General features: G+C 38.0%; 1 protein-coding gene across 1 annotated transcript in view; it reads right to left on the bottom strand.

Moving 5' to 3' along the window:
* Positions 1–17,288, bottom strand: part of LOC150083090 (WD repeat-containing protein 13-like) — a 376,518-nt gene that overhangs the window by 111,406 nt on the left and 247,824 nt on the right. The window contains exon 10 of the mRNA XM_090377026.1: positions 6,076–6,159. Coding sequence (XP_090233152.1) covers positions 6,076–6,159 — 84 coding nt within the window. The remainder of the gene's footprint in view (positions 1–6,075; positions 6,160–17,288) is intronic.

Raw genomic sequence — 17,288 nt, 5'->3', positions numbered from 1 at the left:
TGAGCATGCTCAATGCTGATGGGATTCTTCCTCTCGCTCAGAATAATCACCTGAGAGGGCATAAATTCAAATTGAGGAAAGACAGATGTAGGATAGACGTGCGGAAATTTGCCTTTAGCCAGCGAGTGGTTGGTTGGTGGAATAGACTTCCATCCCTTGTCGTGGAAGTTGATAGCCTAAATAAGTTTAAGGCTCAGCTGGACAGGTATTTTGAACAAACAGAGGGGTGAAGTGGGAGTGGTTTTTTTTTTTTTTTTTTTTTGGCTGATGCTGCATAAGCTTGCTTTCTTGCATCAAATGCCTCTACTAATGCTAATGCTAATGTTTCAGTAACGAGTGTTATCTACGAAATCTACGAGTGTTATCTACAAAATATTTATGTTTTAGTAACGAGGTTATCTATGAATATTTGTTTCAGTAACGAGTGTTATCTACGAAATCCCTTTATATAACTTCCGTATCAAGTTATGTATTAATTATTTATTTTTACAAATTATTTATGTTACGTAACCTAAGTGGTTATATGTATAGTTAAAAGTACAATTTAATTGCCAATGAAGTTCGACAAGATTACTAGATTTTACTGATTAATTTTCCCGTAACAATGGCGACTATTTACGAACGGTAAACACGTGGATTTGATACCCTTTCCGATACTAAGTAATACCTACAAAATCTCTATCTAAGTTACTTTAAACTTAAGTACCGTAAATAGGAATATAAAGCTACTCTAGAAAATAAGTTAATTTGTCAATTTAAACTAATAAAGCAGAAAATAAATAAAAAAAAACTTCTCTGTTCCAAGAGCGGCAGAAAGGCACGTCCGCACCGGCAACTCTTGTCCTCAGCCGTTCCAAACTCCGCACCGGCAACTCTCGTCCTCATCCGTTATTGTTTCCAATAGTTCCTACCAAGTGCCTCCAGCATTCCTTTTTCTTGTCTCTTATGAGGGCTGTATACTGATTCCTGAGAGTTCTATAAGAATCTCTCAGTGCATCCACCTCATTTTGTGGCCAAGGTGTTCTGGCTCTTTGAAAATGTCTCCTTGCCTGGTGTACCCTACTTCTGAGTATAGTCAGTTCGGGGCTGACTATACTCAGCCAGTGGTAACTCAGCCAAAAATCTGCCAGTTTGCCCTTTTATAGTTATACCTTTTGATATCCAACAGAGAATGTTGGGTTGTTTGTAATTGCCTGTTTAGTTTGAAGGAAATGGCTCTGTGATCTGATGTAGTCCAGGCTGGCTGGACACACCAGTCTGTGATTTTATAAGCTATTGAATTGGTGGCAAGAGTAACATCAATGTCACTCTCCCATATGGTATTGCTAAAAGTTGGAGGTTATTTGGTTGGTTTAGCACTTGAAAGGGTGAGGTGGCTATGTAGTCTGAAAGTATCTGGCCATTGTGTGTGCCTGCTCTGTCTTCCGTACGGCTATGCCAATAAGGCTGACCGTCAGTTGACATCAGCACACACTATGATATTTGCAGTAGGTAGCAAGTTTGTGACTACTTGTAGGTATTCAATAGTTGGATTTATATCTTCACCTGGTCTGGAATATAGTGAAATAATATAAAACTGTCCTACAGCACTGGTGATATGGGCACACACACTCCCACTGGGGAGCAGAGGAGAAGGAGAAGTAAAAATACTGACCTTACAGTCACCTTTGTGACTGTAAGGTCAGTATTTTTAACTACTATTGCTGTAGAAGGGACACCTGAGGTGTATTCTATTATTTTATAGCCTCTTGGGTATCGCTGAACCCTACCCATATGTGTGTGTAGGGTTCCTGGAGTACCAAGATATCTATATTATTTTCTTCCAATTTAAGTTTGTTCTGATCTACAATGGCTCTTGCTCTTTGAGCATTCAATTGGACAAGATTTAGAGCCCTAGTCACATTCACGTTTTCAATCTGGCCCATAGTTGGTCCTAGATTGAATAAGTTTTGCCATTTTTTTATAACTGATAAGTATATGACTCCACCTTTTCAATTACTGCTACTTCAATCATTATTTCCCTTTCTGTGGCATACTTGTTCATCATTACTTTTGTTTTAGCCATATTCATCTTTAGTCCAAAATCCTTACTAACTGTGCATAACTGATTAAAATTTTCCTCTAATTCTTTGGGATCGTGGCTTATGACCACAATGTCATCTGCAAATCGTAAATGGTTTAGGTACTCTCCGTTCACATTGACTCCTTCTGCAACCAGTCTAATCTTCTGAAAGCTTCCTCAAGGGCAGCAGTAAACAGCTTTGGAGATATTGTGTGTCCTTGTCGAACTCCTTTCTCAATTTTGAATTTCCTGCTATCTTTGTCTAGTCTAATAAAGGAGGTAGCGTTCTCATATATTTTCTTCAAAATCATAATATATGGGGCATCTATGCCTTGTCTTTCCAGTGCCCGAAACATTGCCTTATGCTGTATGGAGTCAAATGCCTTTTCATAATCCACAAATGCCAGGCATAATGGTGTTTTATATTCATTTGCTTTCTCCATTAGCTGTGATATTACGTGAAGGTGATCCATAGTTGAGAATCCTGTCCTAAAGCCAGCTTGCTCTTTCGGTTAATTCTCAGCAAGTATTCTTTCTAATCTGTTAGTAATGACCCTTGTGAACAACTTGTAGATGTGGGATAACAAGCTAATTAGTTTATAATTTCCAATTTCTGATTTATCTCCTTTCTTATGCAGCAAAACTATGATTGCGTTATTCCACTGCTTAGGTGTCACACCTTTTCTAATGCACTTTGTGAAGAGCCTTGCCAGTTTTTGTGTTATGTCTCTTCCTCCCAATTTTAACAACTCTACAGTAACTTCATCTTCCCCTGGGGCTTTCTGATTCTTCATTTTCTTCACTGCATGTTCTACCTCATCAGGAAGAATATCGGGTATGTCGTATGTGTTGCTACTTTGCAATCCATCTTCCCCTCTGCTGGCATCATTCCCCTGCTCCTTGTATAATTCTCTATAGTAGTCTTCTGCTATTTGAATTATGCCTTCTCTGCACTTTATCAACTGTAGTTATAATAAATCTAGATTGCAAATATGATAACTGCTGCTTAATTAACTTCTAGTCAAAGATCATGTCCTTATCATACCGTTTGAACTTACAATTAATCTGTTTAACCAATGCCTAGTATGTAAGACAAGTCCACATACGGAATGCCTCATTACTGGCTTGTTGTACTTATAGGCCAATTTTAGGCAGATCAATATGAATTTGCTTAACGCTAGCCCTAAAACGGGGTCTAAACTAAAAACCATAGGACAGCAACCTCCCAAGTTCTACATGCTTAACTATATTCAGGTTACCTGTGATTATATGTTTATGGTGTACATCAACATAAGTTTGATATTCTGGTAAATGGCAGAAGCAGAGGGCTTCATTCTCTGTAATCTTAAGATTTATTGCCTTTTGTTTGTAATTACAGACCATCAGGCCAATAGACTTAACATAGCTGAATCTAGTAGCTACACTTGAAAGGCAAAGCATAGTTCAAGTGGTTAAGAATCTGTTCTAGGTTAATACAATCTAAATCCCTATTTAAAAACTTAAAACTTATAAAATCCCTTGTAACTACTTTAATATTTCTCAGTTTAGACTTAAAAATATCAAACAGCAGATGTTTCAGGTGTGCATTGATAAATTTATAATCCCTGCATATATTCAGCAAAGCTTTCAACCAGCTAACTTTTATACCAAAAACCAAGAATCAACTTAATACTGATTATAGGTTGATCCCAAGTCTTTATCAAATCCGAAAAATTACCTACTCTATCTGCTTTAAATAAATCTTTATTGCTATGCACATGTATGCTCTTATTACTGTAACGTCTAACCGCCCCTGTTATAACCAGTTGGAATGCGTTGTACATACATTGATCCTGTTTATAACCTGTAAAGCATTGTCCGTACACTTGCTTTCAGTCCATAAGGATAAAGAGATTGTTGCTTCAGAATATGCAAGTTTTTTAAACCAACCCTTTCATTATATTTACCTTCAATGGTGAGTATAGAGATGGAAATATTATTAAAACTATGCAGTTGAAAGTGCTGTAGCTCAATATCATTTTTGTTCCTGAAAGACTTAAGATGGAATCTATGAACATTAATTCTCAAATGCAACGGCTCACCTGTTTGTCCTACATATTTGGCATCACAATCACCACATTTGATTAAATAAACCGCCCCACTAGCATGGCAAAAAAGCAGGGAAGTTAATCACTTCAGTATCTAACTGCGAAGGGCTCATTATTGGACATGTAAGACATAACTCTTTATTGCAACTTCTAAATTTAAGATCATTTTTATGCCCATTATTCAATTCTGACTGTATATGCTTGATTTTATGCATATTAATGTTACTACCCACAAGAGAGTTTTCTGGCAGACACATATCTAGATACTGATATTAAAATTACATCAAATAATGTAGTTACTAAAGTACATGATAAATGTAGAGATTTTAATTTTGAGACTCTAAATCTCACACAATGGCATTCAAACATATCCCGCAGAATTCATAGCAATATAATTCTATTGCAAGGATTAAGATTAATTAGAATATGTAATAGTCCAGATAATATTGTAGTTTCTCTGACAGAATTTATTAACAATCTGAGAAAAAATGGTTTCCCTCTTAAATTTATATTTAAGTACTTATGTAGAGCTATTTACATAGCTATAAAACTATGGCATAATAATATCTGCCCTCATACTATTAGTTAGGAAGTTGAAGATTTACTAAATTGATATCTTATTCTGAGCTTATGTATATATATGTACATATTAGGCACTTCTCATAGAGCTATTGATCTGTGTCTTACGCTCTGAAAAAGTTGTACACATGGTTGGTCTATGGGAAGGAATAATTTTTTTTTTTTTGTCCAGAGGTCGCTTATGTCCACAATGCTTTCAATTGGAGGATACTTTTTTCCGTAATTGCTTATTACAGTAGAGGGAGCTTTGAACTTTCTTTCACTTCACGCAGTAGCTTGGGTATATTCACGTTCTGTTTGCTCTGCTCTGTTGTATCGTTAAAAGTTTGCTTTGTTAATTTGACTTTGTTCTCTAGGCTTGGCTTGCTTTTCTATTATTATGGCATTTAACTTTAACCTTAATTCTATATTAGAGTCCTTCATTCTTAATTGGATTAGTACAAGTTTCTTTACACAACGAATTTACTAGGAACCCTGCTAAGGGACGGAGATTTACACCCCCGGTAATTTTCCAAAGTAGTTTGCTGTCTTTACCTTTACTTTTATCTTTTATGCTATCTAACTGTTTTATCTTATGCCTCAAAATCTATTAGAGTAATTCGAGGGAGATTGAGGTACTATTGCTACACTTGTTGCTTATTCCTTTCACCTAATTTTGGGCTTATGCCCTCACTATTCTTTCCTCCTGTCCATTTTGCTACAGAAACAGAAATACTTGTGTAAATATTTCATAAATGTTTAAGAGTTTGGCTATATGTAGGGCTAGCAGTTATATTTTGCCGATCTAATCTTTTATTATGTATTTATTTTGGTTGCATTAACTCTTTTAGTTACTTAAATTTAATCTTAAAGCTATTATGTATATTATATTTAGTATATATGAATATGGTATGGCTGGCATGTAACTAGCAGAAACAGATAGCTCAAGTTGTTATTGATGGCATATATTGAGATGCACTAGCCCCATGATGATGTGTCTTTTGATGTAAGCCTTATTCAGTAATGACATTATGGTAATATTGATTATTATATTGATTGTTTATTTTGTTAATACTGGAATTAGTATGACTTAGCTATATATTGGGACGGTTAGGGCCCTTAGTTGGTTACGGTTACAGCTTTATAGTTTAAAATAAATATCTCGCGTATATATATATAAACTTTCTTCATAAATAAATAATAAAGAAAAACAAAAAAACTGGGACTTTCAGGTCCAATGTCACAGTGTGTTTTAAATGGGCCACAACTATTACAGTATGGTTAAAGAAAGCAAATCCAAATAAAAAAAATTTATGGGTAAGGAATATGAAGTTATACTGAAAACAGTTATGGAAACATATTACATACCCTATCATCTCCAGCCCACAAGAGTTTTCCAGAAATATCAAATACTAAGGATAATACACTACCAGTTGTTTTACTGCTTCCTCCCTGCAATGTACATAATTAAAACTTTACAACTCACACATTTACAATTTACTGAAAATTATTATAATAAATCTCATATTAAATTAAATAGGTATAACAGAAGTAATGAAAATATTTTTACAGAAAGAGTACAAAAAAAAATATGTATATAGTAGAATCTTATTAATAGGAACTATGTTTATATAAAATTCTCATTTGTTTGCACAAAGCATGTAGCGTTCCCGCCCTTTACGCAGAAAAGCTTATCCAGTCAAAGGATGGGCTTTTCTACGAAAACATATTCATTTACTACACAATTTGTGTTAATACATTATAAAGTCCACTTTAAACCCAAGAGAAATAATGCTATTTTGAATGATTAATACAAACAGCTCAGCATACATATTCTATTATGGCCCCAAACCAGCATGCAGCATGAATGTGACCATTCAGTTCAGTGTTTCCCAAAATGTTAAAAAAAAAAAAGCCAGCTTTGATAGTTTAAACATAAATAGACTCTGAAAAACATCAATTGCGGATCAGTTGCAATTGGTGCACTGTGCTCAAAGAGCGTTTTGCTATAATCCATTTTTTATGCCATTTTTAAAAGGATCTTGTGTCATTAAATTTTTAAAAGGAGCTTGTGTCATTAAATTAATTCAATGTCTGTTTATATTAAACCTTATCTAGCAGTTATGGTTACAGAGCATAGATGGAGAGAATTAAGCCTAAACTGAAAATGATAGAAGAGGTTGAGGATGGAAGGGGTAAAACTGACACTGCAAAAGAATACAATCCCTACTTTGTCTACAATACCAAAAAATTGAAAAAAATTGAAACGCAAATTGATCAAACTGGAGCAGTGACAAAAAAAACCAACAGGAAACAAATTTGTAGTGCATAACATAAGGAGTTTGAAACAAAACTTTTCAAATAGTACCAACAAATGCGTGCATCTGCGTAAAGATCTAAACCTCTCAAACACTTGCTAGTTCATTTCACAAATATATGTGGTCTCAGTTCTACGGAGGGTAGATTCAGCCTTATGATAATGATTTTGATATTAATCCTGCTTGTGACGTATGGCAGCAATGTAAATTTTTTTTTCGTGCAGGCGCAGTCCCAAACTTTATGAATGAGTGCATCAGTTGTAGAAGTTGTTTTAATGTCGACATGCCTCAGAAATTGGACCCATGGTTGGAAGTGTTACCATGGGTCCAATTTCTGAGGCACTTTCCGAAGAATGGTAAAGTTATGCAAAAATTATTGATAGGTGCAATTTGAAAAATTTTAGTGTATCAAAGTTTGGTATCCATGAGGTTTTGAATGGCAAAGGAAAATTCCGCAAAGCTGCTGCAAGTGGGCGGAAAACACCGAAGAAACTGCAACCTGCTCCTAATCGAATGAGGGAGGTAGTACGAAAAGTGCAGTCACTTGGTGAAAATCCAAGTCAACCATTTGTCACATAATCAACAAAAATTTGCAACTGGAGAAGAAGCACAAGGTTAGTTAGTTAGTTATTTGGAGCATTAGCAACTAAGGCCATATTGCTGCGGGATATGCGGTGGTCACCTTTCCGCATCCTCAGTATTTGGTGGGGATGGGCTCGAACCCCGGTCTAATCAAGAAGCTTGTGCTACGCACTGCTGCTCCTTCCCACCTGGCTACGGAGGCGCCTCGAGAAGCACAAGGCCCATATACACCACCTAGGAGCAAGGCACATTGCAGAGCGGCAGGTCAATGCTCGAAAACTCTACGAAAAATATCTGGCAGCTGAAAGGTGGATATTAGAAGCAACACTGGATGAAGCATGGGTATACCTCTCCAATTTCAACAAAATTCGGGCATTATTACCATCCACAGTGTGACAAGGTCTTTTCCAATATGGGAGGCCAATGCAAGGAAAGTTTTGGCCAAGGTTTTGTGGTTGTAGCCAGCTTTTGTTATAACGGCATATTTGAGTTGTGTAGAGTCGCTAAAATTGTGAAAGTCAACTCAGTGTATTACCAGACTGCAGTTCTACAGCCATTCTTTGAAAGTGAAATACCCACATTGTTGAGGGCTGATGACCCTCCTATGTGTGTGTCCTGTGGCACAATTTTAATGATTAGACACCTTTTAATTGACTGTCCAGATTTTAGCAATATCCGTCTTACCGCTTTTAACCATCTGACTGAGCCGTATACACTCAGTCAGATTTTATCTGACAATGACAACGTGTCTGCTGTTTTTAGCTATTTTAAATTAATAAAAGTTTTTAATTGTATTTAATTTATGCTACTGTTACGTTTTTATTGATTTATTTTTTATATCTTTGTTATTATATATCTGGACATGGTGGCCTTACTAATTAGGTCACCGAGAATTTAAAAAAAAAAATTTTAAATATTACCTAGTCTTGGCGCATTATAGCCGTAGTTGTTAATGCGCCAAAAAAATCCAAACAAACAAACAAACAAACAAACCCACATTGTATGGTTCTGATACTGAAAAAAGTCTGGGTGCACCAGGATAAGGCATCCAGCCACGTGTCACGTTCCACCCATGCTTTTTTGCAGAGAATGGAAGTGGCGACAGGTATTCGTTCGATTCTGTTTTAAGATATACCTGTTAAATCACCTAATGCCACACTGATAGATTTTTGCGCATTAGGACTTTTGAAAAGGGCTCTCAGAAACCGCCGCCCCAGAACTGTTGAAGGTTTATAGAAAGTCTGCCAGCAGGAATGGGACAAGATCAACTTGACAGTTTTGCAGCTCACTTTACTGCAATGGAAATTGCGATGCTGTGCGACAGTCCATGAGCAGGGAAAACAAATAGAACACAACCGTTGGGGCGGCATGGAATTTTGCAGTTTTAAAGGACTGTCAAAATCGTTATCAAAAGGCTGAATCAACCCTCCATAATCTCAATGATGTCCATTTCCATTTGCAGTCTGCGAAACCCCATGTACTTTTTCTGAGAGAATCTCAGTTATTGGTTGAGTCAATCAATGCTCATCTCAGTTGTCCAAATTATTCGCTGTATGATTCCTTTCATCACAAAGATGGTACTTGGGCATATGTCCGTTCTGATATCAGAAACTTGGTAATTTGGAATCTGCTCTTTTTTAACTTCTCTGACTTAAAATCTCTCTACCTCATTCTGTCAAATTCATCAGTTGTCTCTACCATTCTCCCACCTCCACTAATCACTTGGAACTCTTTGACTTCCTCTCTTTGCAACTTGACTTTCTTCAGTCCAACATTCCTAACAGTGAGGTAATTTTAATGTTCACAACTCCAGCTGGCTTCTATTTTCTAGTAACACAGACCCAGCTGGTCGAGATGCCAAGGCTTTTGCAATTACTAATGACCTCGCACAGATTGTTCATTTACCTACAAGAACCGGACAATCCTAACTATACAGCCAACATGATTGATCTTTTTTTCACAAACAACCCTTCTAAGTACATGGTCGAAGTGAGTGGTCCTTTAGGCACCTCAGATCACGACTTGGTTGTGTCTTCTCCAATGGAGCCTTTATCTCCTAGCTATTCCCAACCTTGTGTTGTCTGGCATTACAAGAATGCAAAATGGTGACAATGTTTGACAATGGTGACTTCTGATGACAATGTTTGCTAGATTGTGTCAGTGAAATTATCCTTGTACCAATGAAATCTTTTATTCCACACTCCACCTTAAAATCTCGTCCTTTATCTAAACCTTGGTTTTCCAATAAATGTGCTAAGGCTGTTCAAGAGAAGAATGTTGCATATCGTAACTGGCTAGTTTCCAATTTTTCAGTTTCATTTTCTGTCAACACCAGAGCTCCCAACAATTGTAACACATTTATTAATCAGTCCAAACTAGATTTTGAACAGGCTAAGAGTAAAAAACTTGCTTCTTCCCTAATGGTGGTTGTTGTTATTTTGGTTTTTAGGTGCATTAGCAACTAAGGCCATATTGTTCCGGGGATATGCGGTGGTATTTCCGCATCCTCCATATTTGGTGGTCACAGGCTTGAACCCCTGTCTAATCAAGAAGCATGTGCTACGCACTGATGCTCCTGCCCACTTGGCTTCGGAGGCACCTTCTCTAATGGTAGCCGAGCATTCTCGTCTCATGCCAAAGCTATTGGCCACAACTTTTTCCCATCTCTGCTCCCACCTCTGTCAAAACCAGATGGTTCTATTGTCACTTTTGCCAAGGATAAAGCTGACCTTCTAGCATCCCATTTTTCTTCCAACTTATGTATAAATGATCTCGGTAAAATACCTTCCACCATTCCCAGCACACTCCATTCAATGTATCCTTTCGTCTTCAATCAAAAGCATGTCAGAAGGATTTTGACAAATCTTGATGCTAAGAAAGCTCCAGGGTCCTGATGGTATTTCTCCACTTATTCTCAAAATCTGCTCCTGAACTTACTCCTGTTCTTCACCAGCTTTTTTGCTTTCTTATTCCAAAGGTGTTTTTCCTTCTGCTTGGAAATTTGCTCATATCCAGCCAGTTCCTAGAAAGGGTGACAAATCCCTCCCATTCAATTATCGTCCCATTGCAAATACTTCTACTCTTTCTAAAGTAATGGAGAAATCAATTAACTGCCAACTCTAAAACTATCTAGAAACCTTCCATCTGATCAATGATTGCAAGTATGGATTCCGTCAATATCGATCCACTGGTGATATTCTGGATTACCCATTAATATACAAATTCAATGGAAAAGTTCGGTGAAACACAAACAGTTGATCTTGACAGCCCAAAGGTTTTTGATCGTGTTTGGCATAAAGGTCTTCTAAACAAGCTTCCATCTTATGGTTTGCCAACTGTTTTTTGTAATTAGTTATCCAGTTTTCTCTCTGACCACTCACTGAGTGTGATGGTAGATGGCTCTTGGCTGCTAACTTTTTCACTAATGCTGGTGTCCCCCAAGGTTCAGTTTTTTCCCCCACTCTTTTCATCGTGTATATTAATGACCTTATTCCATTGAACAGAAATTCTATCCATAGTTTCGCTGATGATAGCACATTGCATTCCACTATCCATTTTGAGAAACCTTGCTCTGCTCAATCAGCTTCAACTTCTCAAATATCCGCAACCAATTCCCTAAATGCCAATCTACAGGTAATTCTCCAGTGGGGCAAAGACAACTTAGTTTATTTCAATCCTTCTAAAACTCATTCTTGTCTTATATCTTGCAAAAAGGATTCTTCTGCTCCTATGCTTAGCTTTGGCAACACTGTGATTTCTAGGCAAGATGATATATCTCTTTTGGGAATTACTCCGACTTCTAATCTCTCTTGGCACAAGTATATTACAAATATTGCTTCCTCTGCAAAAAACTTGGTTTTCTCTTTCGCTCTCAACATTACTTTTTTTCGAAACAGCTGTTCACTCTGTACAATCCTGAAAAATGCCTCTAAGGTTGGGTAAATTTATGTCTCGAAGATAAATAAGCTCATACACCAACCATTAATTGAAATAGCTCTTTACTGTGACTAGAATTTACAAATTAAAATGGCGCCTCTGTAGCCAGGTGGGCAGGAACAGCAGTGCGTAGCACACGCTTCTTGATTAGACCTGGGTTTGTGACCACCAAATATGGAGGATGCGGAAAGGTCAGGAATGACCACCGCATATCCCCAGAGCAATATGGCCTTAGTTGCTAATGTTCCTAAAAAACCAAATAATAACAAATTAAAATAGCATATTTACAATAAAATTTAATGTATAACTACTATGATACACTATACAAGGATTAAAACTGTAATAAAATCATTGTGATAAAATTAAAATTACCTAAAATAAACTGGATTAAAAGCGATAAAACCTGTAGCTTTCGGAAGCATCAGCTTCCTTCCTCAATAGTAATAAATCTTCTGGCAACAAATCTTCCTCAACAGTAATAAATCTTCCTTATATATAACAGGCTCACGGTATTTCACCACGTGGTTCCATCGGCGCATGGTCAGAACTGGAAGCGGAAATAGCTCGGGAGCGTGCAAAGTAAAACCGTTCATCTGTACTTAGGACAATAGTTTCAAATAGGGGATGCAGACACACACCCCTATCCCTATTCATGGTATTGTTGTTGGATGAATAGATTTGTAGGCTCTCGAGCCATATTCTTAGGGCCATTTATGGTCCCAGAATCCATGCATTCCCCGGATTGTGGGGAATAACATTCCCCACACTCCGGGCATTTTATCCTATAAACAACTCCACTACTAAGGTCCTTTGTAACTGAATCTTTTACCTGGGACACAACTGTGTGCAACCTCCACCCGGGAAGCTGCACACAGCGTGTTTTGAAACCCCGTAAAATTCTGGTTAACCGCTCAGTAATGCCCAGATAGTAAGGAATGTATGCGGTAGCCACAGGAACAAACGGTTCCCTACGGTTGACACTATTCCTTTACTGTATCTGTCCACGATCCTCTGGGGGGTATCCACATTTTCTAAGGTCTGCTGTGACCCGTTTAATTTCACATTCTTTATCCTCAGAAGTAGTACAGTGTGATGCTGCTCTATCTACTAGAGCTTTTACCACACTATCCTTATGTTGTCCAGCTTGTGCTGAACTGTAGTGGGTGTATTGACCTCTACACATAGGTTTTTTTTAAAAAGCCAAAGTTTTTAGCCTATGGCCTATCCTAGAGATCAATACATCCAAAAATGCAAGGGTGCCACTTGTCTCCACCTCTGAGGTAAACTATAAATTGGGAGAAGCTATTAAGCCAATGAAGTGCATCCTCCTCTCTCCCCTTTTGGACCACTGTGAAAGTATTGTCAACGTACCTTTTCCATTTCTTCATGGGAAACTGGAACTCATCAAAAACTCTACTTTCTAACTCTTCCATGGCCAGATTGGCCATGATGGCACTAATGGGAGAACCCATGGCTGTACCGTGAACCTGTTTGTACATGACTCCTTTAAACACCATTGTGGTGGTGGCCAGATAGTTCTACACCTGAACAAATGTCCTCTATACTTAAGGGCGACCTGTTAACCAAAGAGACATCGTCACTCAATTCCATTCTCACACAATAAACTCCATGCTTGATAGGAATGCATGTAAATAATGACACAACGTCAAAAGAAATCATAATCTCATTTTCATCTATAATCAAATCGTTCACAAACTCTTTACTGTCTTTAATGACGTAGTCAGACTGACCCACTACAGGCGAAATCAATTTTGCCAAATACCCTGACAAGGCATATGTGGGGCTGCCTATAAATGAGACAATGGGTCTAAGAGGGACTTCTGTCTTGTGACTTTTCGCCAATCCATAGAACCTAGGGAGTTAGCATCCAGTAGCATGCAAAGACCAATATGTCTCCTTTGAAATCTTGTCTTCCTTTAATCAAATCTGCACCAATTTATTAACATGTTGCTCCAGGGCAACTAACGAATTTCTTTGAATAACTTTATAAGTATTATTATTCTGTAAAAGCTCCAATGCTTTTTTCTCATAATCTTCTTTGTTTAGGACTACCGTAGATCTTCCCTTGTCCACGGGCAACGCTACAATTCCATCATCTCTTCTTAACTCTTCTAACGCTCTCCTTTGACTAAAGTTAAGATTCGGTGGTGCTTTCCTCACTTGGCTCAAATAGCGGCTAACTTCACACGGATTTCACTGGCTAAGGCTTCCAGTAACTTACAAACTGCCCGTTCAATACACATTGCTATCTCCGCAATGGGTGGTTTGGAAGGTACAAGCGTGAACTTAGGGCCTAGATTTAAAACTCCTTCCTGCTCTTTTGTAAGTTGCCTACTACTCAAATTGTGTACAAATTGAGTATTTCAATCATTACACTATACTGTGTTGCCCACTGTGTTCCAAAGATTTCTCGTAATCTGCCTTCGCCTGGCTAACCTCCTTTGTAACTTGGTTACAGATCAACTTATATCTATTATAGGCTTCTGTGTCACATGTTAATTTATATGTATCCCATGCATTTTTCTTCTCTGCCATATGTCTCATTAGTTCATCTGACATCCATTTAGGCCTGAACCTTGAACAATATTTCTTTGTTGGTATGATAATATATATTATAAAACAAGTTTATATTATAAAACAAGATAAGTTCTTTAAGTTCTTTGAATGCTTCCCATTTTGAGTTTGCTATTGGTAACATCATCAGTTGGTCCCACTGTATAGAATTTAAATACTGTCTTTAGACCATCATAGTCGCCTTTTCGAAAGCAATAACCCTTCCCTTTACCCCTGATGGTACTTACCTCCTTGAGTAAATTCCACTTCAGCACACTGTGATCACTGCCTCCTAGTGGTTCCTGTATCTGCAGATTCTTAATGCATGAAGAGTCACTACTGATAATCAAATCAAGAGTATTGCTCCCTCTAGTTGCCTCCCGAACATGCTGATTTAGAAAACAATCATCCAATAAATTCACAAAAGCCTTGCTAGTGTGTGAGTGACCAACCCACAAATTCAAGTCAATATCTGGGAAATTAAAATCCCCCATTAGAAGACTCTCTGATGTACTGGCCCACTCTATTTCCCTGTACAGTTTCTGATTATACTCATCAGAGTCATTAGGCCTATAGCACACTCCTACTCTCAATTTTGATCTCCCAATGCTTATGTCACACCAAACTGTTGAAAACCACTGCACCACATGTCCATCTCCAATTACTTTCTTTCCCCAGCTACTGATTTATAAACATACTGATGTGACACCACCTAACCCTGCTTTTCAATCACTTTCAATTAACAGTATAATTTCCACTAGGCCTAATCTGCTGAGGTGTTCAAAAGCATCAACAAATAGATCAGCACTTATAAAAATTCCCTTTCAACTCATCCTTAGAGTTTTCTACCAAAATGTCCACAGCCTCCGAAATAAGCTTGAAACTCTCGAACAACTCTTGTTGTCCAACAACATGGATATAATTTGTCTATCAGAAACATGGCTTGAACCTGACAAGAAGTCAATAGCCTGTGCTCTGGCCGCTGGATTTTCATCGTTCTTCACATCAAGATCTCAATCTAGAGGCGGTGGTGTTGCCATCTTTGTCAAAGATTCCAACCTGAAATTTGTGCACGTCACACTAGCAACTCCTTATTTTATGAAGAAATACTCGTGACTGTGACGATTAATGCCTGTTTAATTGATTTAGTGGCAATCTACATACCCCCAGCTCCAGATATTGCAACAAATGACGATGCTACCGGCTGGATAATGAGAAAGTTACAACCTTCTGCTACTCACATTCTCTGCAGCAATTTTAACCTTCCACCCCATCTCAGCTCTCTCCATCAGTGACTAATGAACAATCTCTGTCCATTAAAGTTTACGATTATCAATGAGGAGCCAACGAGAGGCCCAATCACATCGACTTGATTCGATGTTCTGGAATTTTCAGAGTCGACATTCCATCAGAAACATCCTTCAAATCAGATCACAACCCAATTGCATTACTTCTTGTTCTGCCTATGCCCAGCTTCAATTGCCATAATACCATAGAAAAGAAAATCACATTTTCTCCGATTTTTCTGGATCCCAAAAAGTGCCTTGAGGCAGCGCAGTCTATTCCATGCCATGTGCTTGATGGATGTGACCCAATCCTTGCAGTTGATCTAATCACAAGATGGATAAATACGGTCACCCTCTATGCATCAGCCAAAACCATACACATTTCTCCAAGGACTAGAGCTTGATGGACCAAAGATCTAGCACGCAGTTTCCACAACAAGCAGTAGTGTCACAGGCAGTGGAAAATCTCTGGCACAACCCAAGATCGAATCCTATACTCCGGAGCAAGAGCTATTTTCAACAGACTCAAGGCATCAGCAATAAAGAAATACACCGATGCTACATTGTCTAAAGGAAAAGCGCCATACTCATCCAGACACAGTCTCAGTAATTCAAATCTTGATCTAGATAACTGGATGGACTACATTTCAAGATTCAAAGCCAATTCCGCTTCTGTTGAAATTCCTCTCCAAAACTCTTAATTTGCTCCTATTGATGATCTTTCCATAATTTCCATCACAAGACAGCAACTGATATATGCTAATAACTCCCTGCGTCCATCTAGTACCGCAGGCTGAGATAAGATACTTCATTTCATAATTAAGTGCCTTAGCCTCCCTACATTCTAGATGCATTGCTCTCAATCTACAACTCTGTTCGTTCCACACAAGTTTTCCCTACTCAATGGAATGAATACTCTGTGAGTCCACTGCCTAAGGTTAAAGCGCCAACAAGCCTAAAAGATTTCAGACCAATCTCAACATCTTCCACCCTCCTCAAACTTCATGAAAAGGTACTCCTTCCAGCATTAAACAAAGAGCTGATGCCACAGAAGCCAAAACAGTTCCATTTCGAAGTCACAAATAGATCCACCATAAAAAAACCTCATGGCCTGGATGAAATAGGTGGTTATATGGGATGTGTCAGGTTAACTAGGAATAGGAATAAGTGCATGTATGCTTGCATGTATACCAATGCTAGAAGTATAGTAAATAAATTTGATGAATTTGAAGTGTTGGTCAAGACATCAAAGGCAGATATTGTTGGGATATCAGAGACGTGGTGTTACACTAATATTAGGAATGCTGATTGGTTTGTTGGTTTTTTTTTTTTAGGAGCATTAGCAACTAAGGCCATATTGCTCCGGGATATACGGTGGTCATTCCTTGACCTTTCCGCATCCTCCGTATTTGGTGGTGACAGGCTCGAACTCCGGTCTAATCAAGAAGCGCGTGCTGTGCACTGCTGCTCCTTCCCACCTGGCTACGGAGGCGCCAATATTAGGAATGCAGAATTGGAATTTGGGGAGTAAAATGTGTACAGAAAGGATAGACAGGGAGGAGGTGTCATGCAGTTAATTAAGAAAAACATAAAATCAAAAGAAGTGCATTCAGTTGATATAGATGAACAGTGCACTGTTGAGTCAGTTTGGTGTGACATAAGCACTGCGAAAACAAAAATAAGAGTAGGAGTGTGTTATAGACCTAATGACTCGAATGAGTACAATGAACAATTGTACAGAAAAATAGAGTGGGCTAGTAAATAACAATGTCTTATAATGAGTGATTTTAACTTCCCAGATATTGACTGAAACTTGTGGGTTGGTCACTCACACACTAGTAAGACTTTTGTGGATTTATTGGATGATTGTTTTCTGCAGCAGCAT

This window comes from Mastigoproctus giganteus, chromosome 7 (assembly GCF_048544385.1).
Source record: "Mastigoproctus giganteus isolate SK-2022 chromosome 7, ASM4854438v1, whole genome shotgun sequence".
In the NCBI taxonomy this organism is placed as follows: domain Eukaryota; kingdom Metazoa; phylum Arthropoda; class Arachnida; order Uropygi; family Thelyphonidae; genus Mastigoproctus; species Mastigoproctus giganteus.
This window is presented reverse-complemented; position numbering and strand designations above follow the sequence as displayed.